At 67.2% G+C, this 26,935-nt stretch overlaps 1 protein-coding gene across 1 annotated transcript; it reads right to left on the reverse strand.

Moving 5' to 3' along the window:
• Positions 1 to 661: 661 nt before the first annotated feature.
• On the reverse strand, positions 662 to 26,414 carry NUMA1 (nuclear mitotic apparatus protein 1). Its single transcript, XM_061990212.1, is given in 28 exon segments — positions 662 to 1,004; positions 3,373 to 3,543; positions 3,624 to 3,719; positions 4,662 to 4,734; positions 4,736 to 4,866; positions 6,885 to 7,021; positions 7,148 to 7,174; positions 7,177 to 7,399; positions 7,909 to 8,134; positions 8,219 to 8,376; positions 9,418 to 9,636; positions 9,817 to 9,927; positions 10,051 to 10,119; positions 11,606 to 11,647; positions 12,756 to 15,557; positions 15,920 to 16,042; positions 16,544 to 16,684; positions 16,933 to 17,050; positions 17,894 to 18,011; positions 18,520 to 18,677; positions 19,654 to 19,771; positions 20,153 to 20,237; positions 20,405 to 20,485; positions 20,569 to 20,651; positions 21,273 to 21,352; positions 23,540 to 23,628; positions 23,981 to 24,053; positions 26,236 to 26,414. Coding segments are annotated over 27 exon segments (5,757 nt in total). The 5' UTR covers positions 24,023 to 24,053; positions 26,236 to 26,414; the 3' UTR covers positions 662 to 968.
• Positions 26,415 to 26,935: the final 521 nt, after the last annotated feature.

Genomic DNA, 26,935 nt, shown 5'->3' on the forward strand with positions numbered 1-26,935 from the left:
TAGTTGCCCCAGGGGAGGTTGAGGTTGGAGGGTCAGTCTCTGCTCCTGAGCTCCAAAACAAGAGGGAAAGGGCTGGAGTTGGAGCAAGAGGGCTGAAGGAGCAAGAGCCTGGAGACAGAGGCTGCAGGGTGAGGCTGGGGAAGGGGCTGGAGCACAAGGGGCTGAGGGAATGGGGGTGTTGAGGCTGGAGAAGAGGAGCCTGAGGGGACACAGCAGCACTCTCTGACACTCCATCACAGCAGCCTGTGGCTCAAGGTCTCTTCTCCCAAGTAACAAGATGAGCAGAACCAGCCTGGAGCTGCCCAGGGGAGGTTGAGGCTGGAGCTGAGGCAGAACTGTTTCCCTGAGAGGGGTGTCAGCCCCTGTGCCAGGCTGCCCAGGGAGCTGGGGCAGTGCCCAGCCCTGCAGGGATCCCAAAGCCCTGGGGTGAGGTGCTGAGGGCTGTGGCTCAGTGCTGGCTGTGGCAGGGGGAGCTCAGGGCTGGGCTCCAGCAGCTCCAGGGGCTTCCCCCAGCCTCGGGGGCTGTGTGCCAGGGCAGGGGCAGCAGAGCTGTGGCTGCAGTGACAGGAGGGGCTGTGCTGTGCTGCAGGTCCCAAGTTCCCGGTGCAGAAACTTTTCCTCCCCTCAGAGCCCCCCAAGGACTGAGCCACGCCCCCCCCAGCAGGAGAAAAATACACTTTATTTACATGTAGAAAGGAGTTTAAAACCCCCCTCACCCCCCCGAGGCGCTGGGACAGGAGGGGGGGCACCCCCAGACCCCAGCCCGGGGGGCACGGTGGGGCTGCTCCATCCCACCCCATCTCATCCCGTCCCATTGGGGGGTGGATGCCCCCAGCCCCCCCAGGCTGGGCCATGGGGGGATGCACAGTGGGGGAGGGAGGTCCTTTTATCCCCCCCCAATGCTGCTGAGGGGGGGTCTCAGGGGAGGGGGGAGGGGGGCACAGACACCCCCCAGGGCCGGGGCAGCCTCAGAACTTGGTGTCTTTGAGCGCCCGGCGCGTGGCCTGGAGGGGACAGAGCGGAGAGGGGACGTCAGTGACACCCCAGTGACACCCCAGTGACACCCCAGTGACCCCTCAGGGACACCCCAGTGACCCCCAGTGACACCCCAGTGACCCCCAGTGACCCCCCCAGTGACCCCCCCTCAGTGAACCACCCTGACACCTCCTCAGTCACCCCCTCAGTGACCCCTCAGTGACACCCCCAGTGACACCCAGTGACCCCCCCAGTGACCCCCTCCCTCAGTGAACCACCCTGACACCCCCTCAGTGACCCCCCCATGATCCCCCCAGTGACCCCCTCAGTGACCCCTCAGTGACTCCCCCACCAGTGACACCCCAGTGACCCCCCGGTGACCCCCCTCCCTCAGTGACCCCCCAGTGACCCCCCCCAGTGACCCCCCCCAGTGACCCCCCCCAGTGACTCCCCTGGTGACCCCCTCAGTGACCCCCCAGTGACCCCTGGCCCTGGCCCAGGAGGGGGCTCAGGACCCTGCCAGGGCACCCAGGAGCTGCTGCTGGGGAGGGGGCTCAGGACCCTACTGCAGGGGCTCAGGACCCTGCCAGGGGTGCCAGGAGGGGGCTCAGGACCCTGCCCTGGATGCGGGGGAGGGGGCTCAGGACCCTGTCAAGGGTGTTGGGGACCTGCTGTCATTGGGGGACTCAGGACCCTGCCAGGAGTGCCAGGATGGACTCAGGACCCTGCCCTCAATGCTGAGGAGGGAGCTCAGGACTCTGTCTCAGGTGCTGGGGAGGGGGCTCAGGACCCTGCCTGATGTGCTTGGGGGGTTTCTGGGGCTCTGGTACCAGTGGGGGGCTCAGCACCGTACATCAGGGACTCAGGACCCTGCCAGGGATGCTTGTGGGGGTCTCTAGGGCTCTGGTGCCAATGTGGGGCTCAGCACCGTATGTCAGGGACTCAGGACCCTGCCAGGGGTGCTGGGGACCTAGTGTCAATGGAGGGCTCAGCACCCTTCCACAGGGACTCAGGACCCTGCCCGGGGCGCTTGGGGGTGCCTAGTGTCAGTTGGGGGCTCAGCACCCTACCGCAGGGACTCAGGACCCTTCCAGGGGTGACTGGGGGTGTTTCTGGGGCTCGGGTACCAGAGCTCAGCACCCTATATCAGGGGCTCAGGACCCTGCCTGATGTGCTTGGGGGGTGTTTCTGGGGCTTCGGTGCCAGTGGGGAGCTCAGCACCCTACGGCAGGGACTCAGGACCCTGCCCGGGGTGCTTGGGGGTGTCTCTGGGGCTCAGGTATCAGTGGGGGGCTCAGTACCCTACGGCAGGGACTCAGGACCCTGCCCAGGGTGCTTGGAGGGTGCTGGGGCTCTGGTGTCAGTGGAGAGCTCACGATCATACTGCAGGGGCTCAGGACCCTGCCCAGGGTGCTTGTGGGGGTCTCTGCGGCTCTGGTGCCAATGTGGGGCTCAGCACCGTATGTCAGGGGCTCAGGACCCTGCCAGGGATGCTTGTGGGGGTCTCTGGCGCTCTGGTGCCAATGTGGGGCTCAGCACCGTACATCAGGGACTCAGGACCCTGCCAGGGATGCTTGTGGGGGGTCTCTAGGGCTCTGGTGCCAATGTGGGGCTCAGCACCGTATGTCAGGGGCTCAGGACCCTGCCAGGGTGCTTGTGGGGGTCTCTGGGGCTCTGGTGCCAGTGGGGAGCTCAGCACCGTACGTCAGGGGCTCAGGACCCTGCCAGGGGTGCTTGGGGGTGTTTCTGGGGCTCCGGTGCCAGTGTGGGGCTCAGCACCGTATGTCAGGGGCTCAGGACCCTGCCAGGGCTGCTTGTGGGGGTCTCTGGGGCTCTGGTGCCAGTGGGGAGCTCAGCACCCTACCACAGGGACTCAGGACCCTTCCAGAGGTGCTTGGGGGTGTTTCTGGGGCTCTGGTGCCAATGTGGGGCTCAGCACCGTACATCAGGGACTCAGGACCCTGCCAGGGGTGCTTGTGGGGGTCTCTGGGGCTCTGGTGCCAATGTGGGGCTCAGCACCGTACGTCAGGGGCTCAGGACCCTGCCAGGGGTGCTTGTGGGGGTCTCTGGGGCTCTGATGCCAGTGTGGAGCTCAGCACCCTACCGCAGGGACTCAGGACCCTTCCAGAGGTGCTTGGGGGTGTTTCTGGGGCTCTGGTGCCAATGTGGGGCTCAGCACCGTACGTCAGGGGCTCAGGACCCTGCCAGGGGTGCTTGGGGGTGTTTCTGGGGCTCTGGTGCCAATGTGGGGCTCAGCACCGTACGTCAGGGGCTCAGGACCCTGCCAGGGGTGCTTGTGGGGGTCTCTGGGGCTCTGGTGCCAGTGGGGAGCTCAGCACCGTACGTCAGGGGCTCAGGACCCTGCTGTGAGGCCGGGAGCCGCCGCGCTTGCCTCACCTTGCCCTTGGGGGAGCGGCTGCCGGCGATGCGGGGCGAGCGGCGGGCGCTGGCGCGGGGGGAGCCCTTGGCCGGGGCCCTGCGGGCGGCGCGGCGCAGGAGGCTGCTGCTCAGCTTCTTGGGCGTGTTGAGGATGCTGAAGGCCAGGGACTGGCGGCGCTCGGGCTGCGGCTGGTGGGGAAGGGCAGGGTGAGGGGGTGGGACAGGGCAGGGGGTGTCCCACAGCCCTCGGCCCCGCGGCTGGCGCTCACCTGCTGCTCGCTGCGGCGGCTGAGCTGGGAGCTGCGGCGCTCGCCGCGCTGCCGGGGGGTCTGCGGCCGGGGGAAGCAGCTCGTGGGCTTCTTGGCCTGGGGAAAGCAGAGGGGATGAGGGAGGAGGGTGAGCGTGGGGACAGGACCCCCCTCCCCGTCCTCCCCCTGTTCCCCAGGGCTCTGCTGTTCAACATCTGGGGGTCAGGCAGCAGCTCAGGCAGCAGCTGGGTGGGTGTGTGGGTGTGTGTGAGGGCAGGAAGGGGCTGCACAGGGCCCTGGGCAGGCTGGAGCCATGGGCACAGGGCAATGGCATGAGGCTGAACAAGGGCAAGGGCCAAATCCTGCCCTTGGGCCACCCCAAGGCCAGGCAGCTCCAGGCTGGGGCAGAGGGGCTGGGAACTGCTGCAGGGAAAGGGCCTGGGGGAGTTGGTGCCAGGGGCTGAGCAGGAGGCAGCAGCGTGCCCAGGGGGGCAAGAAGGCCAAGGGCAGCCTGGCTGGGATCAGCCCTGGGGTGGCAGCAGGGTGAAGGGATTGATGATGCCCTGTGCTCAGTGCTGGGGAGGCCTCACTTCAAAGCCTGTGCTCAGTGCTGGGCCCCTCAGTGCAAGACACACAGAGGCAGCAGCAGAGCTGGGGAAGGGGCTGGAGCACAAGGGGCTGGGGAGGGGCTGAGGGGAGACAGGAGCCCTCTGCAACTCCCTGACAGAAGGCTGTGGCCAGCAGGGAGTCACTCACTGCTCCTGAGCTGTAAGTGCCAGGCAAGAGGAAAGGGGCTGGAGTCACCCCAGGGGAGGCTGAGGCTGGAGCTGAGGCAGAACTGTTTCCCTGAGAGGGGTGTCAGCCCCTGTGCCAGGCTGCCCAGGGAGCTGGGGCAGTGCCCAGCCCTGGAGGGATCCCAAAGCCCTGGGGTGAGGTGCTGAGGGCTGTGGCTCAGTGCTGGCTGTGGTAGGGTGAGCTCAGGGCTGGGCTCCAGCAGCTCCAGGGCCTTTCCCAGCCTCAGTGGTTGTGTGCCAGGGCAGGGGCTCGGGGCTCTGTCACCTCGGGGGTGTCGGGGCCCTGGTGGGACTGGTCCGAGAGCCGCTTGCGCTGCTGCCGCGTGGTGATGCCGCTGGCCCCAGCCCGTGCTGACGCTGCTGCGGCGGGCGCCGGGCGCTGGCGGCTGGAGGCTGCCCCTGCGCAGCGTCTCCTGCGGGTCGCCCGTCTTCATCTCCTCGTCCGTGATGACGCCCAGGGAGTTGCAGGGCTGAGGGGGCGGCACAGGGGCAGTGCCACCGCTGCTGCCCCCGGCCCTTGTGCCCCCCCATCCCCATGGGAAAGCCCCTTTGCCCCCCCCCATCCCAATTCACAGCCCTTTTGCCCCTCATCCCCTCCCTGCACAGCCCCCTCTGTCCCCCACAGGCAGCCCCCTTGCCCCCCATCCTTCCAAAGCAGCCCCTTTGCCCCTCATCCCTCCCTGCACAGCCCCTCTGTCCCCCACAGGCAGCCCCCTTGCCCCCCATCCTTCCAAAGCAGCCCCTTTGCCCTCATCCCCTCCCTGCACAGCCCCTCTGTCCCCCACAGGCAGCCCCCTTGCCCCCCATCCTTCCAAAGCAGCCCCTTTGCCCCCCTATTTACCCCCCAGGCAGCCCCTTTGCCCTTCATGGGCAGCCCCTTTCCCCCCCATCCCAATTGCCAGCCCCTTTGCCCCTCATCAACCCCATGCACAGCCCCTTTGCCCCCCACAAACAGCCACTTTTCCCCCCCATTTACCCCACAGGCAGCCCCTTTGCCCCCCATCTCCCCAAAGCAGCCCCTTTGCCCCCCCATTTACCCCACGGGCACCCTCTTTGCCCCCCATACCCAAAACACAGCCCCTTTGCTCCCCCCATCCCAATGGGAAGCCCCTCTGCCCCTCATCAACCCCATGCACAGCCCCTTTGCCCCCCATCCCTCCAAAGCAGCCCCTTTTCCCCCCCCATCACAATGGGAAGCCCCTTTGCCCCTCATCTCCCCCATGCACAGCTCCTTTGCCCCTCATGGGCAGCCCCTTTGCCCCTCTCAGCCCCTGAGGCAACCCCTTGTCCCCTGTGCCCCTCAGGCAGCCCCTTTGCCCCTCTGAGCCCCTGGGGCAGCTCCTCGTCCCCTGTGCCCTGGGGCAGCCCCTTAGCCCCCCTGTGACCCCCTCAGCCCCTTTGCCCTCTGTGACCCCTGGGCATTCCCCTAGCCCCCTCATCCGTGGGCAGCCCCTTAGCCCCTTGTGCCCTCTCAGGCAGCCCCTTTGCCCCTGTGCCCCCTGGGGCAGCTCCTAACCCCTCTCAGCTCCTGGGGCAGCCCCTTTGCCCCCCTGTGCCCCTAGGGCAGCCCCTTAGCCCCCTGTGCCCCCCTCAGCCCCTTGACCCCTGTGACCCCTGGGCAGCCCCCTAGCCCCCTCATCCCCTGTGGGCAGCCCCTTTGCCCCCTAGGCAGCCCCTTAGCCCCTTGTGCCCCCTGGGGCAGCCCCCTTTGCCCCTCTCAGCCCCTTTGCCCCCTGTGACCCCTGGGCAGCCCCCTAGCCCCCCTCATCCCCTGTGGGCAGCCCCTTAGCACCCTGTGCCCCTCAGGCAGCCCCTTTGCCCCTCGGACAGCCCCTTGTCCCCTGTGGGCAGCCCCTTAGTCCCTGGGGCAGCCCCTTAGCCCCTTGTGCCCCCCTCAGCCCCTTGGCCTCTGTGACCCCTGGACAGCCCCTTTGCCCCCCTCAGCCCCTGGGGCAGCTCCTTGTCCCCTGTGCCCTGGGCAGCCCTTTGCCCCCCTGAGCCCCTGTGGGCAGCCCCTTAGCCCCCTGTGGCCCCCTCAGCCCCTTTGCCCCTTGTGCCCCTTGGGGCAGCCCCTTAACCCCTCTCAGCTCCTGGGGCAGCCCCCTGTGCCCCTGGGGCAGCCCCTTTGCCCCCCTGTGCCCCCCTTTGCCCCTGTGCCTCCTGGGGCAGCCCCCTAGCCCCCTTCATCCCCTGTGGGCAGCCCCTTAGCCCCCTGTGCCCCCCTCAGCCCCTTTGCCCCTTGTGCCCCTTGGGGCAGCCCCTTAACCCCTCTCAGCTCCTGGGGCAGCCCCCTGTGCCCCTGGGGCAGCCCCTTAGCCCCCTGTGCCCCCCTCAGCCCCTTGACCTCTGTGACCCCTGGGCAGCCCCTTAGCCCCTTGTGCCCCCTGGGGCAGTCCCTTAGCCCCCTGTGACCCCTGGGCAGCCCCCTAGCTCCCCTCACCCCCTGTGGGCAGCCCCTGTGCCCCCTGTGCCCCTCTGAGCCCCTCACCCTGCTCTCCAGGGGTAGCACGTCTTGAGGTGCGGGGGGACAGGCGCGGTTGCGCTGCTGCAGCTCCGCGATGCGGCTCCAATCCTCCGGCTGCTCCGGCTCGTCCTGGCACGTCCCCACGTAGATGCTGCTGCGGCCTAGAGCCCGGGCACGGAGGGCTGAGGGCGAGCTGGGGAGGGGCTCGGGCACCACAAGGGCCCCGTGCCCACCCCCAACATCCCCCACACACGCACCAACAACCCCCCCAGGGAGCGGTGCCGTACCCAGGCTGGAGCTGCTGCCGCTCTGCAGCGCCGCAGGGAGCTGCGGGTCACGGGCCGGTAGCCGGGCAGCCCCAGCAGCGCCGACTGCCCGGGGGGGTCCTGGGGGGACGAGGTGTCCAGCTTGAGCAGCGACTCCTGGGACGAGAAGCTGCTGAGGGAGCGGTCGGAGGCGGCCGAGCGCAGGCGGGGCTTGGCCGGGGGCTGAGCCGGGGGGAGGCTGCGGAACGAGGCGTCGGTGTCCTCGGCCTCTGTCTGCAGGAGGAAAAGCAGCGGCACAAGGGTTGGGGTTAGAGAGAGGCCTCAAAGCTCAGCTTGTGCCAACCCCCAGCCATGGGCAGGGACTCATCCCCCAGCCCAGGCTGCTCCCAGCCCCAGCCAACCTGCCCCTGGGCACTGCCAGGGCTGGGGCAGCCACAGCCTCTCTGGGCAGCCTGTGCCAGGGCCTCAGCAGCCTCCCAGGGAACAGCTTCTGCCTCCCAGCTCCCCTCAGTCTCCCCTCTGGCCCTCTGGAGCCAGCAGCCCTTCTCCTGTCCCTCCAGCCCCTTGCACAAAGCCCCTGCCCATGTTTCCTGGGGGGCCCTTTAGGGGCTGGAGGCTGCTCTGGGGTCTCCTGGAGCCTTCTCTTGCCCAGGCTGAACCCCCTCAGCTCCCTCAGCCTGTGTGCAGAGCAGAGGGGCTGCAGCCCTCACATCATCCCCGTGGCTCCTCCGGGCTCACCCTCAGCACAGAGACCCCACCCCAGCCCCCCGCAGCCCCCTCACTTTGGTCATGGTGATGTTGATGGTGGTTCTGCGCCGCGCCGAGCGCGTCGTGCGGCCGGAGTCGGGCGAGGGCTGGCGCAGGGAGCCGGGGCTGCTCTGCAGCTGGGAGCGGGTGCGGGGCGGGATGGGGGTGAAGTAGAGGCTCTCCAGGGACTCCACTTTGCCGGGCAGGCGCCGGGACGGCGGCGGCTCGGCCGAGGCCTCCGACTGCGAGCGAGCGCCTTTCCTGCGGGGGGAGCGGCGCCGGGGCAGCGTGGGGAGGCTCCCGGGGGTCCCGGTGCTGCCGTGGCAGAGGGGGTGGTGTCGGTACCTGGTGGAGTTGAGGGGCTCGGGCTCCTCCAGGCTGAGGTCGAGGCTGTCGGTGCTGAGGTCGGACGGGTTCTGCCGGAAGGTTTCCCGGCCCTTGGGCGCGTCCGGAGCCGTCTGGAAGCTGCCGAGCTCCTGGAGCTGCCGGTTGGCAAACTCCACCTGAGGGAGGGAGGGGAGGGGATGGAGCTGGGCTCTGCTGCAGCTGCAGGGTTGTCAGTGCTGGGCCCCTCACTCACTGCCACAGGGACATTGAGGGGCTGCAGCGTGGCCAGAGCCGGGCACTGAGCTCGGGAAGGGGCTGGAGCACAAGGGGCTGGGGAGGGGCTGAGGGAATGGGGGTGCTGAGCCTGGAGAAGAGGAGCCTGAGGGGACACAGCAGCACTCTCTGACACTCCCTCACAGCAGCCTGTGCCTGGGGAGCTTGGTCTCTGCTCCTGAGCTCCAAGTGACAGGACAAGAGGGAAGGGGCTGGAGTTGCCCCAGGGGAGGTTGAGATTGGAGGGTCAGTCTCTGCTCCTGAGCTCCAAAACAAGAGGGAAGGGGCTGGAGTTGGAGCAAGAGGGCTGAAGGAGCAAGAGCCTGGAGACAGAGGCTGCAGGGTGAGGCTGGGGAAGGGGCTGGAGCACAAGGGGCTGAGGGAATGGGGGTGTTGAGGCTGGAGAAGAGGAGCCTGAGGGGACACAGCAGCACTCTCTGACACTCCCTCACAGCAGCCTGTGGCCAGGAGGCTCAGCCTCTGCTCCCAAGTCATGAGCAACAGCACCAGAGGTGGTTGTGTTGAGGGTGTTGAGCCCTGAGAGGAGGCGGCTAAGGAGAGGCCTTGCTCTGGGCAGCTCCCTGCCAGGAGGCTGAGGCAGGAAGGGGCACAGGAGGCTGCAGGGAGCTGGGGGTCGGTTTCTGCTCCCCAGGCTGAGAGGAAAGGGGCTGGAGTTGGCCAAGGGGAGGTTGAGGCTGGAGCTGAGGCAGAACTGTTTCCCTGAGAGGGGTGTCAGCCCCTGTGCCAGGCTGCCCAGGGAGCTGGGGCAGTGCCCAGCCCTGGAGGGATCCCAAAGCCCTGGGGTGAGGTGCTGAGGGCTGTGGCTCAGTGCTGGCTGTGGCAGGGGGAGCTCAGGGCTGGGCTCCAGCAGCTTTCCCAGCCCCAGTGGTTCTGTGGCTGCCCTGGCAGTGAGGATGAGGAGGGTGACGCTGTGCAGTGCCCACCTGTGCCTCGAGGCTGCGGATCTGCCCCGTGAGGCTCCTGCAGCTGCTCTCTGCCTGCTGCGCCTGCTGCACGCTGTGCTGCAGCTCCCGGGACAGTCGCTCCGACTCGCTGCGCAGCTCCGCGTTCTCCTGCTGCAGCTGCTCCATGGCCTTCAGCTTCTCTGCCAGGTCCTGGTTCTGCTGCTTCTTTGCATCATAGTGAGTTTTGGCCTTCTCCATCTAAGAAAGTCGAGGAGGGGAAACCCCACACAATCATTTCGGCTTGGGAAAGCCCCTGAAGCTGCTGGAGCCCAGCCCTCCCCTCACCCAGCCACGGCCCCCACTGAGCCCTGGCCCTCAGCACCTCAGCCCCACCTCATCCCATCAGCATCCCCAGGGCAGGGCCGACCCTCCTCATACCTGCCCTTTGTAGTGCTCAGCTGCCTGCTCCTTCTGGGCCAACTGTGCCTGCAGCTCAGCCACCTTCTCCTTCTGCCGTGTGCTCTCTGCCTGCAGCTCCTCCTCCAGCACCTGCAGGCAGGGAGGGGCTCAGCTCAGACACCCCCCTGTACCCCAGCGGAGCCCCCCAGGCACCCCCTCACCACCCCAGCTATGGCCAAGAGCTCATCCCTGGGGCTCTCGCTCCCTGTTTACCTTCACTCTCTGCTGCTGGCTGCGAGTGAACTTCTCGTGCTGGAGCAGACTTTTGTTCAGCTCCTCCACCTGCAAGGATAGAGCTGGGGCTGAGCTGGGGCAGAGACGGGGCACAACCAGGGCAAAGACTGGGCAGAGCTGGGGCAGAGACGGGGCACAACCAGGGAAGAGATGGGACACAACCAGGGCAAAGACTGGGCAGAGCTGGGGCTGAGCTGGGGCAGAGACGGGGCACAACCAGGGCAAAGACTGGGCAGAGCTGGGGCTGAGCTGGGGCAGAGATGGGGCACAACCAGGGCAAAGACTGGGCAGAGCTGGGGCTGAGCTGGGGCAGAGATGGGACACAACCAGGGCAAAGACTGGGCAGAGATAGGGCTCAGCTGGGGCAGAGTGGGGGCTCAGCTGGGGCAGAGATTGGGCTCAGCTGGTGCAGAGATGGGGCAGAGCTGGGGCAGAGTTAGGGCAGAGATTGGGCTCAGCTGGGGCAGAGTTGGGACTCAGCTGGGGCAGAGATGGGGCAGAGCTGGGGCAGAGTTAGGGCAGAGATTGGGCTCAGCTGGAGCAGAACTGGGGCAGAGATTGGGCAGAGCTGGGGCAGAGTTAGGGCAGAGATGGGGCTCAGCTGGGGCAGAGTTGGGACTCAGCTGGGGCAGAGATGGGGCACAGCTGGAGCAGCACTGGGGCAGAGATGGGGCTCAGCTGGGGCAGAGATGGGGCACAGCTGGAGCAGAACTGGGGCAGAGATGGGGCTCAGGCTCTCTGCAGCATCTCTGCTGCCAACTGCTTGGTGTGAAGGTGAGAGCAGGAGCCTCATCCTGCCACGTGCAACCTCGGGGCCAAACCTCAAGCGCTGTGGCTCGAGGGGAGGCTGTGACTGCTTGGGGGGAAGGGGTCTCCCTCCACAGAGGTGCTTCTGCCAGCCCTGTGTTTGGCTGCTGCTCTTGGCAAAGGGAGACAGCCACCAGGCCCCAGCTGCTGCAAGCTCCTGCCCAGCTCCAGGAGATGCTCAGGGAGCCCCCGGCCCCTTGGTCATGGCCACGAGGCCCCTGAGCAGCTCAGGATGGGACTGGGGAGGCAAATTAAGCTGGGCAGGACAATGAGGCTTTTCCAGAGTTGTTCCCATGGAATCACCTGGGCTGGAGAAGCCCCTGGAGCTGCTGGAGCCCAGCCCTGAGCTCACCCTGCCACAGCCAGCACTGAGCCACAGCCCTCAGCACCTCAGCCCCAGGGCTTTGGGATCCCTCCAGGGCTGGGCACTGCCCCAGCTCCCTGGGCAGCCTGGCACAGGGGCTGACACCCCTCTGCCATGATGCATCTCCCTCTCTGGCCTCTGCCCAGGGAGGGAAAAGGGATGAAGAGAAGGAATGAGGCACCACAGCTCCCCTTTCCCTGAGGACATGGTGTGAGGGGAGCCAGAGGCAAAGTTTGGGCTCCAGTTTCCTCCTTCCCAGGGGCAAAGACACGAGGCCAGAGACACACAGAGCAAAGGAGCCCCAAGGGCAGGTGAGGAGAGGGAGGGCAGCCCCTGGGAACAGCCTCTGTGTGTGTGTGGTACCTGCTTGGCCTGTTCCTTCCGCAGGGCCTCCAGCTGCTCCACCTGCACACACAGAGCACAGAGGTGAGTGAGCAGCACATCCCACTGCCCTGCCCTGCCCTGCACAACCCAGCAGCCCCCAGCAAAACCTCCCCCAGGCCCCCAGCTCCCGGGATCAGGAGGATGATGAAGGGTGTATGTGAGGGGTTCTGCTGCCCCTGTGCAGCCCCTTTCCTCTGGTCCTATGGTTCATTACTGGGGAGACTGAGCTGCCAGTGAGGGAGCTGTGGGCAGGCTGAGAGTTGGGCACAGAGGAAGGTGCTGAGGTTCCCCAAGGGCAAGGGCAGAGTCCTGCAGCTGGGGAGGAACCAGCCCCTGCAGCAGCACAGGCTGGGGGTGAGCTGCTGGAGAGCAGCTCTGGGACAGGGAGCTGGCACTGCTGGGGGGCAGCAACTGCCCATGAGCAGCAGCGTGGGCTGGTGGGCAAGAAGCCAATGGCAGCCTCGGGGCATGAAGAGAGTGTGGGCAGCAGGTTGAGGGAGGTTGTGCTGCCCCTGTGCTCTGCCCCAGCTGCAGTGGGGAGGCCACATCTGCAGTGCTGTGGCCAGGGCTGGGCTGCCCAGCTGCAGAGAGACAGGGAAGTGCTGCAGAGAGGCCAGTGCAGGGCTGCCAAGGTGCTGAGGGGCTGCAACATGTGTGTGAGGAGGAAAGGCTGCAGCCCTGGGGCTGCTGAGCCTGGGGAACAGAAGCCTGAGCTCAGGGGCACCTCAGCAACACTCACAAGCACCTAAAGGCTCCTGCAAGGTGCTGAAAGGCTCAGGAGATGCCACTTGGGTGTGTGGTGGCCAGTGGCAGGACAAGGGCGAAGGGGCAGAGGCTGGGACACAGCAAGTGCTCCTGGACCAGGAGGAGCAAGTGCTTTGGTGCTGAGGGGAGGGAGCCCTGGCCCAGGCTGCCCAGGGAGGGTGTGGAGGCTCCTTCTCTGAGGTTCCCAACCCCAGCTGGACACGTTCCTGTGCCCCCTGAGCCAGGGGCAGCTGCTGGAGCAGGGGCTGGGGCTGCAGCAGCTCTGCAGGGCCCTGCCAGCTCCTCTTGTGGGGGAGACTCCAGGAGACTCATCACCCCCCTTTTCCCCAGGGGAGATGGGGTCACCCCCCGCCCTCAGCCTCACCTGAGCCTTCATCCACTGCCTCTCCTCCAGCAGCTTCCTCCTCTCCTCCAGCGCCGCCGCTTTGCTGCTCTCGTGCTCCTTCCTGGCCGCCTCCATGTCCCTGGCCGCTCGCTCCTGCTCGGCCGCCCGCAGCCGCTCCAGCTCCCGCGCGTGCCGCTCTCGGGCCTGGCCCAGCTCCGCCTCCAGCCGCTGCTGCCCCCGGCTGCGGCTCTCGCCCAGCCCGCGGTTCTCCTCGGCCAGGCGCGCGTTGGCCTGCTGCAGGGCGGCCGCCTCGGCCTGCAGCCGCTGCAGGGCTCGCTCCTGCTCGGCCGCCCGCTCCCGCAGCGCCGCGGCCTCGCCGGCCTCCAGCTCGGCCCGCGCCAGCTCCGCCTGCAGGGCGGCCGCCGCCTTGGCTCTCTGCTCCAGGTCCTGCCGGTGCTGGCTCTCGGCCGCGGCGCGCTCGGCCTGCAGCTGCTGGCACAGGTGCTTGAGCGCCGGCAGCTCCCCGGCCAGCGCCTGGGCGCTGCCCAGCTCCTGCTGCAGGGCCGCCAGGAGCTGCTCCTTCTGCAGGCACTTGTCCTGGCACACCTTCACCTCCTGCCGCAGCTCGTCCTCGCGCTCGCTCTGGCAGTGCCGGTCTCTCTTCAGGGCCTCCAAGGCCGAGCGCTGCTTCTCCATCTCCTCCTGGCACCGCTGCACCTCCACCTTCATGAGGGAGCAGCGCTCGGCGGCGCGGGAGGCGGCCGTGGCCATCTCCGTCTGCAGCACCCGCAGCCTCTCCTCCAGCTTCTTGCTCTTCTCCGACTCGGCCAGGATCAGGCGCTTCAGCTCCTTGCTCTCGCCCTCCTTCTCCGTCACCTGCCTGTGCAGGATGGACACCTCGTGCTCCAGGCTGCCGATCAGGCTGTTCTTCCTCTCCAGCTCCTGCACGCACTGCGACACTTGCTCCTTCCAGCTCTCCTCGGCACGGCCCTTCTCCTGCGCGGCCGAGCGCAGGGACAGCAGCTCCTTCTCGGCGCCGGCCACCAGGCTCTTGCTCTGGAGCAGCTCCCTGCCCGTCTCCTGCAGCTCCTTCCTCAGGGCCTCCACCGTGGCCTCGTGCAGGGCCTGTGCCGCCCTCGAGGCCTCCAGCAGCTTCTGCTGCTCGGCCGCCTTCTCCCTCTGCTCGGCCGCCTCCCTCCTCGAGGCCTCCAGCTCGGCTCGCTGCCGCCCGGCCGCCGCCTCCTGCTCCTCCCGCTGCTGCCGCAGCTCCTGCAGCTGCACACGAAGCTCCTGCATCTCCTTCAGCTTCTCCTGGGAGACGTCCTGGCCGGGGCCGGGCTCCTCACCGTGCGGGTTCCCCTCCTCTGGCCTTCGCAGAGCCGTCTCCTTCGACCCGGCGGCCTCGCCGCTCTCCTCCTGCCCTGCCCCGCTCTGGGCGGCCTGCGAGGAGCCCCGTGGCTCGTCGGCCCCCTCGGCCTTGCGCTCCTTGGCCGCCTCGAGCTGCCCTTGCAGCCTGCCGAGCTCCTGCTGCAGCTCCCTCAGCTCCTCTCCCCGCGCCGCCTCTGCGCGCCGCAGCTCCTCCAGCTCCGCGTCCCTGCGCTGCAGCAGCTCGCGGGCCCGGCCCAGCTCCTCCCGCTGCACCCGCTGCTCGTTCAGGGCGTTCTGCAGCTGCACCTCCAGCTCTGCCTTGCGGGCTCTGTCGCTGGCGCCGTCGGCCCTGGCCCGTTCCGCCTCCTGCCGCGAGCCCTCGGCCTCCCGCTCGCTCCGCGCCGCGTCCCGCAGCGTCTCCTCCAGCCGCGAGCTCAGCTGCCTCACCTCCGCCTCGGCCTCCAGCTCCCGCTGCCTGCCGGCTCCCCGCAGCCGCTCCACGGCCCCCTCCAGCTCCTGGCACCTCAGCTGCTCCTGGGCCAGCTGCCGGCTCACGGCCTCCAGCGCCTCGGCGGCGCCGCGGGCGTCGGCCTCCAGCCCGGCCAGGCGCTGGGCGGCCGCCCGCTCGGCCGCCGCCGCCGCCTCCCGCAGGGCGCACGCCTCGGCCCGCAGCTCCCGCTCCTCGGCCTCCTTCTCCTTCTCGCGCTGCTGCGCCGCGGCCAGCTGCGCCTGCAGGGCGGCCAGGCCCTCGTGGCGCTCCGGGCCCTGCAGCAGCCGCTGCCGCTCGGCCTCCAGCTCGGCCACGCGCGCCAGGCTGCTCTCCAGGCTCTCGGCCGCCCTCCGCTTCTCGTCCTCCAGGATGCCCTCGGTGTTGCGCAGGGACTCCTCCAGGAAGAGCAGCCTCTCCTGCAGCCGGCCGTTCTCCCTGGCCAGCCTGTCCCTCTCGGCCAGGCGCTGCTGGCTCTCCTTCAGCCTCCCCTCCAGCTCCCTCAGCTGAGCCTTCAGCCCCTCGGCCGCTCCCTGCTGCCTCTGGGCGCCCAGCTCCAGGATCCTGCCTTCCAGCTCCGTCACCTTCTGCCTCAGCTCGCTTTGCTCCTCCTGGCTGGCGTCCCGGGCCTGTGCCGCGGCCTGCAGCTGCGCGCTCAGCGCTGCGTTGGCCTCCTGCAGCTGCTGCAGCTGCTGCAGGGCCGAGTCCCTCTCCCGCAGGCTGTCCTGGCGCCGAGCCTCCTCCTCGGCCTCGCGGCCCCGCAGCTCCTGCTCCAGCCCGTCCCTGGCGCGGTGGCTGTCGCTCAGGGAGCTCTGCAGGTTGGCCACGAGGCCGCTCAGCCGCTGCTTCTCCTCCTCGAAGCGGCCGCGTTCCGCCTGCAGAGCCGCTTCCCGCTGCTGCTTCTCCTCCTGCAGCTGCAGGACGCTGGCCTGGAGCTCGGCCCCTTTAGCAGCGAGGCTGGAAACCTCCTGCTTCAGCTCTTCCAGCTGCCAGAGACAAGGGGAGGGGTGGAGGGGAAACAAAAACAACCCCCCCCCCGAGGTGTTACTCGAGCTGCTGTGCGCTCCCAGCACACCCCACTCGCCCCTCAGCCCCGTGTGCTCTGCTCTCCTGCACCCAACACCTCTCCCACGGTGCAGGAGCCGCTCCCCCTGGTACCCCACGCCCCAGCAGCCCCCCAGGAGTGGGGCTTCCCAACCACAGGCTCCCAAAGAGAGCTCAGCCCCACGACCCCCAGGGGGGCAGGGAGCAGCCAGCTCTGTCCCACACGGCTTCACCTCCCCCGCCAGCACCCGCTGCTCTTGCAGCTCCAGGGGTCTTCCAGCGGCTCCCTGAGCCCCTGCTGTACCTTCAGGGCGTCCCCCAGGACCTCTCCCTTCTCCAGGGCACTGCAGTCACCCAGCTTGGCCAGCTGCTCCTCCAGCAGAGAGATCTTCCCCTGGAGAATCTCAATCTTCTCTTCTGAGCATTTCTGGAGACAGAGACGTGGGACCTCAGCATGGCCAAGAAATCCCTCAGGGAGGGTGTGGAGAGGCTGGGGCTGGTGTTTGGTGTGTGGGGGCCAGTGGCAGGACAAGGGGGAAGGGGCAGAGGCTGGAACACAGCAAGTGCCCCTGGCCCAGGAGGAGCAAGTGCTTTGGTGCTGAGGGGAGGGAGCCCTGGCCCAGGCTGCCCAGGGAGGGTGTGGAGGCTCCTTCTCTGAGGTTCCCAACCCCAGCTGGACACGTTCCTGTGCCCCCTGAGCCAGGGGCAGCTGCTGGAGCAGGGGCTGGGGCTGCAGCAGCTCTGCAGGGCCCTGCCAACCCCCAGCACTGGAGGTTCTGTGACTGAGCAGGACACGAGGTGATGGAACCAAGCAGGGGGAGCTGCAGCCACGCAGCGCCCACCCCAGCAGCTCTGGGCAAGCTGCGAGGCTGCAGCCTGTCCCTGTGTGGGGAAGCCCTGGCAGGGACATGCCCTGTGCCCCCCTCACCTTGTCCTGCAGGGCAGTGTGCAGCTCGCTCTCCAGCTGGCCCTGCTTCTCCTGGGACTGCGCCAGGGCCGCGTTGTGCTCCTCCGACAGCTCGTTCAGGGCGTCCTGCAGCTGCACCAGGTGACTGGCGATCTCCCGCAGCTGCCAGGGCAGGGGTCAGACGGCAACACACCCCCCCAACCCCGGGGGCTCGTGCCAGCCACACACAGGCAGCTCCCCACAGCCCCTGTTCCCCTCCCAGCCATCCCTGGGGGTCAGGACCCAGAGCCCGAAGCTGCAGGCTGAGGCTCCGGGAGGCCGGTGCCCAGAGGCGCCACCAAACCCTCGTCCCCGGGCAGCCAGCAGCGGGGCTGGGCTGTGGGACGCGGCGGGGACGGAGCAGCCGCTACCTTGAAGGACAGGTCCCCGTTCTCCTCGGACAGCTGGTTGATCTTTCGGTCCATTTGCCCCTTTTCGGTCTTCAGGTCCTGGCACTGTTTGAGAGCCTCGTGCAGGCGCAGCATCAGGCTGGGGGAGGGAGGAGGGGTGTTAAAGCAGGGCCTAATCCTGCTGAGGTCACCGTGGGGCTGAGGCAGCTCTTGTGCATCGGTGAGGAACCGCCCTGAGCTCAGCTCCAAACTGCGTCCTGCGGCAAGGCAGAGGGAGGCGGCGGCGCGGCTCTGAGGAAGCCTGAGGGCAGGGGCAGCTGCAGGACACCCCAGTCAGCTCTGCACCATGAAATAAGTGAGGAGAGGGCAAAGGGAAAAGGCAGGGCACTGCCAGCAGAGACCTGGCATCTCCCCTCACTGCATGAGGAGAGGGCAAAGAGCGGGGCAGAACCGAGTGGCCCAGCACAGCCCAGTGATCTAAGTGGATCAGACTTGGGGGTCAGGAGCTCTGGGAGCACCCTGAAAGCTTTCAGGGAGTGGATTTACAAGGGGCTGGAGGGACAGGACAAGGGCTGCTGGCTCCAGAGGGCCAGAGGGGAGACTGAGGGGAGCTGGGAGGCAGAAGCTGTTCCCTGGGAGGCTGCTGAGGCCCTGGCACAGGCTGCCCAGAGAGGCTGTGGCTGCCCCAGCCCTGGCAGTGCCCAGGGGCAGGTTGGCTGGGGCTGGGAGCAGCCTGGGCTGGGGGAAGCTGTCCCTTAGGTTGGACTAGATGACCCCACAATGTCCCTTCCAGCCCAAGCTCTTCCATGACTTCCATGGAGTGCCAAAGCCATCTCTTACCCAGGATGCAGCCACAGAGGAGGTGGCACAGAAGAGGAGGGAGGTTTGTGTGTCGCTGGGGAAAGAGAGAGACTCGCTGGGAGCCTGGGGGAGCTGGGGGTGGCCAGAGCAGCCTGGCAGGGGGCAGTGAGGAGGGAGTTACCTCTCGTTCTTCTCCCTCAGCTCCTCCAGTTCCTTGGGCTCCAGCTGATCCGCCGCCTGCCTCTCGTTGAGCAGAGCCAAGCGATCGATGCGCTGCTGCATCATGGTGACCTGAGCCTCTGGGGAGGGCACAGAGGAACGGCCTGGTACCAGCTTCTGATGCCACCTGAAGCCCTTCCCCACCCTGACAGCACCACAGAGGATGCCTGTCCTTCTGCCAAGCTGGAGAGGTGCTGCACAGAGCCCTTTTGCACTTGCAAAGCCCTGGGTTGGGGCTTTGGGGCGCAGGAGCTGGGAGGGAATGGGAGAGGGAAGGAGGAAGCCACAGGTCTCCAGGTGCATCTGGGGAAATCCCCAGCAGGGAGAGTGTTTTAGACGTGGATGCTGAGCCTCCTACGCCTGCCAGCCCGCTCCAGGCCTTTTGGCAGGGGCATCAAGAGCCACCTCCAAGTTGTTACAGCAGCCTCAGAGCCGTCTTGGCTCCCACCCCGGGCCAAGAGCAGGGCACAGCGAGCAGGAAAGCCCCAGAGCCACGAGCTGTGCTCATGTGGGGCGAAAGCCAGGGCAGAAAGGCCCAGAAAGCAGGTGAGGTGTGAGCCCCCCAGAGCCCCCCCTGCAGCCACTCACCTTTCTCTGTCAGCAGCTTCCGATTCTCCGCCAGCTCCACCTCCAGCTCGTCCCTGTTCTCCCTCTCCAGGGCCAACTGCTTCCTCAGGCGGCGCAGCTGGAACTGGGGGGTCTGCATCACGTCCCCCACGGGAGAGGAGGGGGGCCCTGGGAACACACTGGGGACAGGCACACCCTGGACTTCAGTGCCACAGCCACAGCTGCTCTGCTTCCCCCAGCCCACGGCGGGAAAAGGGCTGCAGGAAACCTGCCCCTGTCCCTTCACACCACACACACGGCTCCAGAGACTCTCTGGGGAGAAACTCTTCAGCACATCCAGCCCTGAAACAAGCCTCATCCTCTGGAACCCACCCCAGGGCAGGGGAGGACTCTGAATGCTCTGGGAATTGTTTCTGCTCATTAGGCTGAAAGGAGCTGGGCCAGAAGGAGATAATTACAGAATGCACCAATGGTGGGGGCTGGCAGAGCCCTGCGGAGCTGCTGCAGCCCCAGCCCCTGCTCCAGCAGCTGCCCCTGGCTCAGGGGGCACAGGAACGTGTCCAGGGGGGGTTGGAAACCTCCTGAGCAGGAGCCTCCACACCCTCCCTGGGCAGCCTGGGCCAGGGCTCCCTCCCCTCAGCACCAAAGCACTTGCTCCTGACCTTTCAGCACCTTGCAGGAGCCTTTAGGTGCTTGTGAGTGCTGCTGAGGTGCCCCTGAGCTCAGGCTTCTGTTCCCCAGGCTCAGCAGCCCCAGGGCTGCAGCCTTTCCTCCTCACACACATGTTGCAGCCCCTCAGCACCTTGGCAGCCCTGCACTGGCCTCTCTGCAGCACTTCCCTGTCTCTCTGCAGCTGGGCAGCCCAGCCCTGGCCACAGCACTGCAGATGTGGCCTCCCCACTGCAGCTGGGGCAGAGCACAGGGGCAGCACAACCTCCCTGGCCCTGCTGCCCACACTCTCTTCATGCCCCTCAGGATGCCACTAGCCTCCACTACAGCCCAACCTCACCCCACACAGAGCCTGGGCAGTTTGCAGCCCAGCAGAGGAGCTCCCACCGAGTCCCTGTGCAGCCCAGCAGCACCTCCAGCTCCCAGAAGCCACTCTGAACGTGGCTAGTGCTCACCCCACTAGCACCCAAGAGCCTGGGGACGTACTTGTTGGCTCCAGAGGAGGAAGCAATCTTCTGCAGCTCCAGGAAACGCACCTCTCGCTTGTGTGGGAAGGAGAACAGAGGTGAGGGGTCCTCCGAGCTGCTGCTGGGCGAGGGCGATGCTGGGGACAGGTGAGAAGCAGCTGTGAGCTCAGAGCCAGAGTCACTCAGGATGGAAAAGCTCTTTGAGTCCAACCCTCCCCCCCAGCACTGCCACAGCCACCCCTAACCCACAGCCCACACCTGGGTGTTAATGGCACAAGGGGAGGCTTTAAGCAGCCAGGAAACACCAACAGCCCCCAGCACCTGCACTGTCCCCTACTGCTGCTCTCTGCAAGCTCAGGCACTGATTGTCCCACTCCAAACTGGCACTTGGGCACCACATCAACCCATTGCACTTACTGGGGTGCTGCTGGTGCCAGAACAAGATGCCCAAGCCCTCCTCTACCTGCACAAGGCTCGGCCTGTTACCCCAGCAGAGGCAGCTGGAGCCCAGCACCCACCTTTCCTCTGCAGAAACGCCTCCAGGTTCTCATTCAGGCTCTCCTCGTTGTCCAGAACGAACCTGAGGATGGCTGCCAGCTCCACCTGCGTGGGAGGAGGCACAGAGTCAGCAGCCCATGGGCCTCTGGCTGCCCAGAGCACCCCAGCACCAGCCCCACACCGTCTTTCAAGGAGACCCAAAGGTGAGGGGAGGTCTCGGAGCACCCCCTGAAAGGCACCTCAATCACACCCCTGAGCCCAGGAGGGGTTACCTGGGTCTTGTAGTCAAACTCATTCCAGTCCCCAGGGGTCTTGCAGCTGATGGAGGTGTGATAGAGGAGCAGCACAGCCACCTGAAACGAGCCTGGTCAGTGCCACCCACCCTGGGCTGGCCACGGCGGGTGCCAGCGAGGGACACGGCGTGCCCTGGGCTCACCTTGGCCAGCACCAGCTCCTCCCCCTCCAGCAGCTTCTGTGTTGGCACCAGGTTCTCCACAGCTGACTTGTGCCTGCAGTGCTCTGCAATGCCAAGCAGGATGCCCCTGCCCCATCTGCCCACCAGCCCCTGGCACGAGGCAACATGCCCAGGCTAGGGGGCACTGAGATGGGGCAGGGGGGGCACAAGGTCCCAGAGCTGAGAGCTCTGCCAGGCTTCTCTTTCTCTCCTTGGCAACTTCCCCATCAGTTCCAACCTCCCCACCTCACCCCTGGCAACCCTCTGTGCCTTTGGCTCCTCCACCAGCAGCACAAACCAAGGTCCCCTCTAGACAGGGTGGGATACAGGGTGGGATATGGGGTGGGATATGGGGTGTCCCCTTCCAGGAAAGGCCAAGCAAAACACTTCTCCCTTCCCCACCCAAGGATTGCTGCCTGCCCAGAGGCTTCCCAGTGGGATTTGAGCAGCACCCTGCACGAGATGCTGCCCCATGGCCCCTGCCCTTCACCCCCTGCACCCCTTCCACACCCAGCCCAGGCCCTGGCAAGGCTGGCCCTTGGGCTGCTTCCCTCCCCGTGGCTCAGGGCAGCCCTGCCTGCCCCTCAGGACGCTGCTGATGGGGCACAAAGGCATTGTGGGAGGGGGATGCCAGGGATGGGGGACACTGAGCAGGGGCAGTCACTTCCCCCAGCACTGGCTCTTACTCTGCAGGAAGCCCCGGATGAAGGAGATCCTGTCCGGCAGCGGCTGCTCCAGCACGGCCGCCCCCTCCTCGCTCCTGTGGCTGCAAGAGGCCAAGGGCTGGGTTAATGCTCTGCTGAGGGGCTCAGGGGACAGAGAAGGGGACTGAGCTGGGGGAGGTTTCCTAACAGAGATGCTGAGTGAAGAGCTGGCTCTTGGCAACGCGGTGCTGGTCTGGCCCCGTGCCATGTGTGTGCTGAAGGGATCACAGAACCCCCAGTGCTGGGGCTGGCAGGGCCCTGCAGAGCTGCTGCAGCCCCAGCCCCTGCTCCAGCAGCTGCCCCTGGCTCAGGGGGCACAGGAACGTGTCCAGCTGGGGTTGGGAACCTCCTGAGAAGGAGCCTCCACACCCTCCCTGGGCAGCCTGGGCCAGGGCTCCCTCCCCTCAGCACCAAAGCACTTGCTCCTCCTGGGCCAGGGGCACTTGCTGTGTCCCAGCCTCTGCCCCTTCCCCCTTGTCCTGACACTGGCCACCACACACCCAAGTGGCACCTCCTGAGCCTTTCAGCACCTTGCAGGAGCCTTTAGGTGCTTGTGAGTGTTGCTGAGGTGCCCCTGAGCTCAGGCTTCTGTTCCCCAGGCTGAGCAGCCCCAGGGCTGCAGCCTTTCCTCCTCACACACATGTTGCAGCCCCTCAGCACCTTGGCAGCCCTGCACTGGCCTCTCTGCAGCACTTCCCTGTCTCTCTGCAGCTGGGCAGCCCAGCCCTGGCCACAGCCCTGCAGATGAGGCCTCCCCAGGTCAGAGGAGAGGGCAAGTCTTGGCCATGGCCATGCTGAGCAAGAGGATGTCTCTCAGGCAACGTGGCACTGCTCTGCCCCTGTGCCACAAGGAAGGTGAAGTCAAAGCCGAGCCCCCCATGCCCAGGCACAGAGGCTGCCCATGTGTGCTGGGTGGGTGATGGGAGCTTCGGCAAGAGGCCCCCCCAGCACGTGCCAGAGCCCTGCCAACCTCCACCGCTCCCTCTTGGGCAGGCACTGTGGGGGCCAGGGGTGTGTGGTGCTGTGGGAAACAGCATTTTAGGGACACACAGACACCCCTCCCCTTGGGGTGGCTGCTCCAGAGCCCACACTGGACTTTGGGGAGAGCTCAGGCCACCTCTTGCAGCTGTCAGTTGAGACCACAGTGTTCCTCAACAGCACCAGCTCCGCCAGAGCCCGTGTGCCCAATGCCGCTGCTCCACGGGCCCCGATTCGGTCCCGGGGTGCTGTAAGCACCAGGGAAGGGGCTGGCACCAGGGTTTCCTCATCCTCAAGGATTCCTCAGCCAGTCCCTGGGTGCTGCAGGGAGCTCAGCAGCTCAACCAGCCACTGTGGTGGCCACCCCGCTGCCCCTGGGCTTGTGCAGCCGCAGCGGGGCCGGTTGAGCCGGGGCCGGTGAGTCCGGCTGAGCTGAGCTGAGCTGAGCTGCAGCACACGCCCGGGACATTAACCACGGCTGGACTAAATATATCCCGCGTGTAGGCGTGGCCTTCCTCCCCAGCCAGGCTCCTGCCCCTCCTCACACACACCAGGGGAGGTGATGAGAGCAGCCAGGCTCCCACAGAGCCTCCCGGGAGGGGCTGAAGGCAGCCTGGCAGCAGCCTCCCAGCTTGCCCTCGGCCAGAGCGGAGCACGCTCTGTGCCACCTCCTTGCAGGTGCTCAGAGCCCTGGCTCGCAGGCACACGCATTCCTCCCACACCTGAGCAGCTGCCTCGGGCCCCAGGATGGAGCAAACAGGTTCCATCCCGCTCAGGAGCAGCCCAACGTCCCCAGGAGAGCTCTGTGCTGGGAGCTGGGAGCTGCCTCACAGGCCCAGGGCTTGCTCAGCATCCCCAGGCTGCAGCTCAGGAACACTGCCTGGCTTGTCTCACAGAAACAGAGTGCTGGTAGGGCCCTGCAGAGCTCCCCCAGCCCCTGCTAAAGCAGGTTCCCCTCGCTCAGGGGGCACAGGAACAGGGGCTGACAGCACTTCCCTGTCTCTCTGCAGCTGGGCAGCCCAGCACTGGCCACCCCAGCTGGGGCAGAGCACAGGGGCAGTACAACCTCCCTGGCCCTGCTGCCCACACTCTGCTCATGCCTCCAGGCTGCCACTGGCTTCTTGCCCACGTGGGCACAACTCAGCATGAAGCAGCCACAGTGTGAAGGCACAGTGGGTGCTGGAGCTGCAGCTCAGGGTGGGGTGTGCCAGGGGAGGAATGTCCCAGGAGCCCCTGTCCCACCCTCCCTGTCCCCATCTCCCCTTACTCACATTTTGTTGATGATCCTGATGAAGACATTGCAGTCCTTGAGCTGTGACAGCTCATCCAGGGGATCGCTGCACACTTTGGTGCTCTTCACCTGCCAACGGGGTGAGACGCTCAGAGAGCCACAGCAGGGGCTGGGCCATCCTGTGTGAGCCCCCCAGCCCTGGCAAGGGCCAGTGAGACCCCTGTGGGTGTGTGAGGGAAGCCAACCCTGCTGCCCACCACCCCCACAGCTCAGAGCAGAGCCCACAGCCGCCCTCCCAACCTGCTGCCTGCTCCATCCTCCTGTGCTGCGGCGTTTCTGCTTACTCAGCAGAAACTTACACCCCCCCTGCCCAGGAACAGCAGGGACCCCAGGACCTGCCCCAACCACAAGCCCTCCCTGGAGTGGCCCTGAGGAGCCACGGGCCCAGCATGTCCCGGCCTCTGGGGAGAGGGAGCTTTACCCAAGCGAGGAGAGCCGCGGCTCTGCCGGCGTGAAGAGGCATCGTGGGGACGCTGCCAGGTCACTGCCCGGACCTACACACAACAAAGGGCAGGAAAACAGCAATTAGGGCCAAACGTGGTCATTAGTGAACATCCAGCTCTGTCAAGGGAGGGCTCTGGGCTGCAGGGAGGAGAGCAGTGGCTGCTCCCTGGGCTGCCCGAGCTGGGCACCCAGCAGGCTCAGGGCACAGGGGCTGGCAGTGCCCGCTGCCCTCCCAGGGATGGTGATGGCCCTGCTGCCAGGGGTGCACAAGCACTGGCATCGCTGCCAGGAGCAGGAGCATTGCAGGGAAATCCACCTCCCTCCTGGAAACACGAGCAGCAGCTTCAAAGAGATGATGTGGGTGAGGGCACACAAAGCCAGCCTGCACAGGGACACCGGGGCAAGGGCTGCAGGACAGGGAAAAACCCCAAGGGCAGGGAAAAATCCCCCCAAGGGCAGGGAAACTCCCCCAGTGCTGTGTCGAGAGGGATGAAGCAGCCTCAGATGATGGCACGGCCCGGGGGGAGGGGAGGGGGGGTGGGAAGCCACGGCCAAACCGGGCAGGACAACCTGTTATAGCTGAGGGTATGATGGGAAACGGCTGCCAGGGGGTTGCCAGGGGGCTGCCAGGGAGAGGAGTGCCCACCGACCTCACGGGGAAGGGGTTGAAACAGAGAAAGAACAGGGAGGGAACCCCAAGAGGGAACCCCAGGAGGGAACCCCAGGAGGCAGGGCACCAGCGCCAGCCCTGCCCCCCCACAGGAAGGGGCTGAGCTCCAGCCGTGGCACTGCCCACACCAGCTCTGCTTGTTCCCAGCCCTGTGGCCACCGGCCCCCAAAACCCCAGTAAGGTGGGAACCGGGGGGTTCCTCATCCCCATCCCCTCGGGGGAGCCCCAGCCTGCCTGCTCTGCCCCGGTGGCAGGAGCCTGCAAAGGTCACTCGGTGGCTGGCGAGGCGGTGGCCAAGCCGTGGAGTGCTGCCAGCCCCGAGGACAGCCACCCCCGCGGAGGGCGGGGGGGAACCGGGCACTGCCACGCAGGGGGGAGCGGGGACGAGCCGCTGTCCCCGGCGGCGCTGCCAGGTCCCTCCCGCAGCGACCTTTGCCTCCGGCGCCAGCCCGAGGAGCCTCCGGCGAGGGAGCTGCTGAGCACCGCCAAAACCCACCCCGATGGGGAAGGTGCTCCTTGGCCCCTCGCCCTGGCAGCCCTGGGACGCCCCCGCACGCCCCGCCAGCCGTTCCCAGGAGTGCCCACACACCACGACAGCTCTGGGGGGCCCCAGAGCCTCCCCGCGAGCCCCTGAGCTCGGGTTGGGATGAGTCCTCCGTCCAGTTGGGCTACAAACCAGCCCCTCTGCCCCACGGCTGCAGCACCCCCTCCAAGGCTGCAGCGTGCCCGGGCCAGGACCTGTCCCCAAAATCCCCCCCCTCGAAAGCTCCGGGCTGGCACACGCAGCGGGCTTCCACCGGAGCCCACCGGGCAGAAGCGCCGGTGCCCGGCGAGAGGCTGGGACGGGCTGCCGGGAGCTTCCCCGGACAAGCACGGGAGACGACAACAACAACAACAACAACAACAACAACAACACGACCGTCGGGGCGGGGAGAAGCCGCTCGGGCTCCGTGCGACGGCAGCCGGTTCGGTTGCGGGGGGGTGGGCGAAGGGGAGTCGGTAGGTCGGGCAGCAGCCGCTTTCCCCCCGAGGAGGGGTCGGTGGGGAAGGGTCCGGGAGAAGCAGGAGCCCGATGTGCGGAGGCCACATTGTCCTTCGCCGCTTTCCCCCAGCGCCCGCTCCGCTCAAAACACGGCGTTACGCAAGCGACGGAGCGGCCGCCGCGCCAACGCGCCCCGGGGCCGCCCCCCGCACGCTGCCCCGGCGCTGCGGGATGTGCCCCGGCAGGGTGGGCGACACACGGAACCCCCCCCCGAACACGGCCGGGCCCGCGGAGCGCTGCGGGAAGCGGGGAGCGGGGCGGGGGGGGCACACAGGCGGCTGCCCGGAGCCCGAGCGCCCGGATGTTGGCGAACGCAACTCGGGCTCCTGCGCCCCGACTCGGGGGGTCGCGGGGGTGGGAGTCACACAGCGCGGCCGGGCGCTTCGCCAACACCCCCCTCCTTCCCTTCCCTTCTCCCCCCTCTTCCTCCTCCCTCCTCCTCCTCCTCCTCCTCCTCCTCCCCCCCAGCGCTGCCGAAAACAAACAAGGAAGAGGGAGAAAGTCTTTGTCCGGGGCTTACCGGGGGCGCGGGGGGTGTGTGTGGCGGGGGGAGGGTTTAATCCGCCATGAGCTCGGGCAGCCGGGGAAGGGCCCGCGGCCACGCACAAAAGAAAAGTTGTTTGGGCTGGTCTTTCGGCGGGGCTGGCAGGCGGCGGTTCCCCTTCCTGGCCCGGGGCCACCCCACGTCACCGCGCCGGGGCCGCGCTCGTTAAAGGCGCACGGCACTGAAAGCTGCGGCCGCGCCGCCGGAGCCAGAGCCGGCCTGCGGGACAACGGCACAGCCCGCTGCCAGCCCCCGGGCACGGGCACAGCAACGGGGGCACGGGCACAGACCCGGGGGGCACGGGCACAGCCCCGGGGGCACGGGCACAGACCCGGGGGGCACGGGCACAGCCCCGGGGGGCACAGGCACAGCAACGGGGGCACGGGCACAGATCCAGGAGGCACGGACACAGCAACGGGGGACATGGGCACAGACCCGGGGGCACAGGCACAGTCCCAGGGAGCGCGGGCACAGACCCGGGGGCATGGGCACAGCCCCGGGGGGCACAGATACAGACACAGGGGGCACGGGCACAGCCCTGAGGACACAAGCACAGCCCCAGGGGGCATGGGAACAGATGCAGGGGGCACGGGCACAGCCCTGAGGGCATGGGCACAGACCCGAGGAGTATGCACGGAGCCCCGGGGGCATGGGCACAGACCCAGGGGGCAAGGGC

The sequence above is a fragment of the Colius striatus genome, chromosome 1 (genome assembly GCF_028858725.1).
Source record: "Colius striatus isolate bColStr4 chromosome 1, bColStr4.1.hap1, whole genome shotgun sequence".
In the NCBI taxonomy this organism is placed as follows: domain Eukaryota; kingdom Metazoa; phylum Chordata; class Aves; order Coliiformes; family Coliidae; genus Colius; species Colius striatus.